The following is a 3,209-nucleotide window of genomic DNA, read 5'->3' as shown; positions in this document are numbered from 1 at the left end:
GGGTCCGGACAGAGGTTTGTTTCCAGAATATGCTACACAATTGATAGACTCTAGTAAAATTATGGCTTCTGATAAGTAGTCAGCACTTGAATCAATGTTAGCATCTTTGTTATTTTTAATCAAATGTAAATAACACATTTTCTATTATGGTTTGTTTACTTAGGCACTCATTCAGGGCATGAGTGAAGTGAGGCTACGAGCACTAGCAACCCAGGTCTTCTCCCGGAATCCTGGATTAGTTTTTGATGCACTTCCTCCATTGGACAGCACAACCCCACCTAACGCTGATCTTCCATGGTGCACCTGTGGGAACTCCAGGGAAATGGCCACAGACGCTGAAAGGAAATGCTGTGGCCAGGGGCCTGACTACTGCATCAGCAAATTGGCACATTTTGATCTGTATTGTCTGGAAGATGGTTATTTGCGTATTCACAGAGATTACAGAAATGATATGTTGGTGGTAGCTGAAGTTATAGAGCCAGGAGATGATAACAGACAATTTAGGTATGCTGCTTATCGTCAATACATCTTTTGGCAGCATGGGTCACTGGGTCTGGGTAACTGTCGTGTTATTCCCAGCTGCTGTATATGGAAAATAAGGGACAAATACCCTGACCCCCAAGTCCAGTACACTGGCTTTGTACCCACCATTTGATACCATTCTAAAGTGAACAGTTAAATTCAAGTTATTTATTGTTGTATATATGGTTTTACAAATTGTTTTTTGATTTGTTCTGTTTTTTGGTTTGTTTGTTTGTAAAGAGCCTTCCTCATTTTTTCAATAAAAAAAGTTTATTTAGAATAACTATACTATGCTTTTTACAATGTAGAGAAACAGTATATAAAATGGTATAATGATAAATGTTACACAGTATAAATAGAAAACTAGACTCAGCTGCTCTGTACTGTTTAAACATTTAGTCTGAAATTGTTGATAAGCAGCTTGTGACACAAAAGTTTACATGGCCATGAAGATGGTCAGGGTTGTGAGGCTCTGGAAACTGGGCTTTACAGGTCTTTAGTCTGGAATGTTGACACTGAGGAGAGCAAAATACAACCTGAAGTTAGTTTATTTCAAACTTGGAAGTGTTATGCATGACATCTGACTTGGTGTGTGGCATGTAGCCCAAGGTGCAAAATAAATAAATTTGCATTCAACCTACCAAGACCTCTCCTGACTTGGGTGTGCAGGAGTTCCTCAATGGTTGGTGCCGGCACAGGGGGAAGTGGGCCGTACCTTCTGGGGTCATCAGGTCGTAGTGTCCTCCGTCTGGGCATCCCCTTACCAGCTAATCTCTTTTGAAGGATCATAGCTTTCAGTTCTGGAATGTAGCCATACGTCTTGGATGTCTTCCGAGTGTATAGCATATACCTGCGAGCATTCTTCTTGTACAGCCTCCTGTACCTGTATTAAAAGCAAAAAGGGGAGGGAAGAAGACATTTACATTCCAAGGGACATTTTTTGTAGTGTTCTTCTGTAGTGTTAGATGAAAATTCTATCATCACATACTCACTCACCCTCATGGTGTATATGATGATAGAATTTTCATTTTTCGGTGGAGTATCCCTTACATGGTGTTGTAATATGGTATAAAACAATAGCATGTAGATGTGAGCAAGTCACTTACTGTTTGCTTCCATCAGATTTACACAACTCTGGGTGGTCCTTGTGGTAATTATAGTCCATCGCTGCAAGGAGCATCCTGGCCTCAAAGACAGGAGGGCTAAATGCTGTGCGCTTGCTAGCGTACATTAAAATATAGTTCTGGAAGGACTCCAGATCAGCAGTGGACCTGTGGGGTGTGTGTGAGAAGAGACATTTAGTGGGACTTTGAAAATAACTTTCTATCTACAGTATGTGTATATACTCAAAATATTACCTAAAATTTAGATATTTGTGGACCTCATTAAGCCACCGCTTGTTTCTAACGATGCTCTTCAGGGCCTCATGTGCCATGGAGCCTCGCTCAAGCCACTGTTGAGTTCCACCAGATTCTAAGTCTGCATGCTGGCAGCTTCCCAGGACCCACCTGTGTTCATTTGTCACATGATGTAGGAGACCAAGCCACAGCTCCTAGAAATAATATAGAAATATAATGTACAGAAAAAAAGCATGCATATTGTACATAATTCATTATTAATGATGATTCTGTTTGTAAGTACTATAATCTAAGTGGGTCACATTATTTACCACAATGACATGTCTGGTTAGCTACTGAATCAACAAATATCCAACATCAATGAACCATCCTAACTTATTCTCTTTGCCAGCAAGGTATGTCTAATAAGTCTGCATGTTAGTTTTGCATATTATTTTTAGATGACAACTATTTTTCAAACCATATCAACTTACAAGGAACTCTTGGTAAGAATCTGCTGTGGTTGCTGTGGACCAGAAAATATAAAAAAATCTTACATCTTTTATTTTTATGTTTACATATTTCATTGAATCAATGTTCGATAATGTATTGTGAATAATCTTAGAGGATCCGATGTTAACATACCGAATACAAATACGAGGGACATAGTCCTCATCTTCACTGTCATCTGCTTCAATCTCCTCATTACTAACACCTTCACTGTCCCCCCAATCAATTCTGGCAAATGTGATAGAAAATTATATTTGTTAATACAAAGCAGAACATCTTGTTACTCAATGTACAGTAAAACCCAGTGGAACTTACACACTGTTCATTAGATCATTTATCTCCTGCTCATTCATGAACTGGGTTTCAGCATCCTGGATGCTCATGTTCTGTAGACTAAAAACAAAAACAATACAGCGGTCACAATGGATTGTTTTTTTTTTTTTTTTTAAGTACATTTTCTATAACATTACTTATCATTTGGCATATTAGGAAGCCTGAGAGGCTTTATCTACCTTTCCTCCAGAACCTCAGAGGCATCCATGGTGCGCTCATCATCTTCCAGTCTTTCCTCAATAGGCGACAGGTCCTCTCTGTAAATGGTGTAGCTGTTTAAGACCCAAATTGTTTCAAAATATGCAATTGTAATGCGGGACAAATTCAATATCACCAATGGCTATCACAGGGATGCTTTCAGTTCCATCAGAAAATATTGTTAGAGTAACTAAATTACATTAGCAATGGTCATACAGGTCAACTTGCAGCATGTGTAACTTAGTCCACGATATACGTGAAGAACAAATGACGAATCATTTTAACTGAGGTAACATTAGGCTATAGCAT

General features: G+C 38.9%; 1 protein-coding gene across 1 annotated transcript; it reads right to left on the bottom strand.

Moving 5' to 3' along the window:
• Positions 1 to 600: 600 nt before the first annotated feature.
• On the bottom strand, positions 601 to 2,754 carry LOC128021633 (uncharacterized). Its single transcript, XM_052608942.1, has 7 exons — positions 2,685 to 2,754; positions 2,505 to 2,597; positions 2,354 to 2,385; positions 1,881 to 2,074; positions 1,629 to 1,793; positions 1,164 to 1,405; positions 601 to 1,037 (listed from the first exon to the last, which is right to left on the bottom strand). The coding sequence occupies exons 2-7, from the start codon at positions 2,563 to 2,565 to the stop codon at positions 1,009 to 1,011; spliced, it is 723 nt and encodes a 240-aa protein (XP_052464902.1). The 5' UTR covers positions 2,566 to 2,597; positions 2,685 to 2,754; the 3' UTR covers positions 601 to 1,008.
• Positions 2,755 to 3,209: the final 455 nt, after the last annotated feature.

Source organism: Carassius gibelio, chromosome A2, assembly GCF_023724105.1.
Source record: "Carassius gibelio isolate Cgi1373 ecotype wild population from Czech Republic chromosome A2, carGib1.2-hapl.c, whole genome shotgun sequence".
In the NCBI taxonomy this organism is placed as follows: domain Eukaryota; kingdom Metazoa; phylum Chordata; class Actinopteri; order Cypriniformes; family Cyprinidae; genus Carassius; species Carassius gibelio.
This window is presented reverse-complemented; position numbering and strand designations above follow the sequence as displayed.

Coding starts and splice junctions, on each gene's coding strand:
- LOC128021633 (XM_052608942.1), bottom strand. CDS start 2,565: ATGAGGAGATTGAAGCAGATGACAGTGAAGATGAGGACTATGTCCCTC. Junction 1,406..1,628: donor AAATCTGATGGAAGCAAACA/GTAAGTGACTTG, acceptor CTTTTAATACAG/GTACAGGAGGCTGTACAAGA. Junction 1,038..1,163: donor CCAAGTCAGGAGAGGTCTTG/GTAGGTTGAATG, acceptor TGCTCTCCTCAG/TGTCAACATTCCAGACTAAA.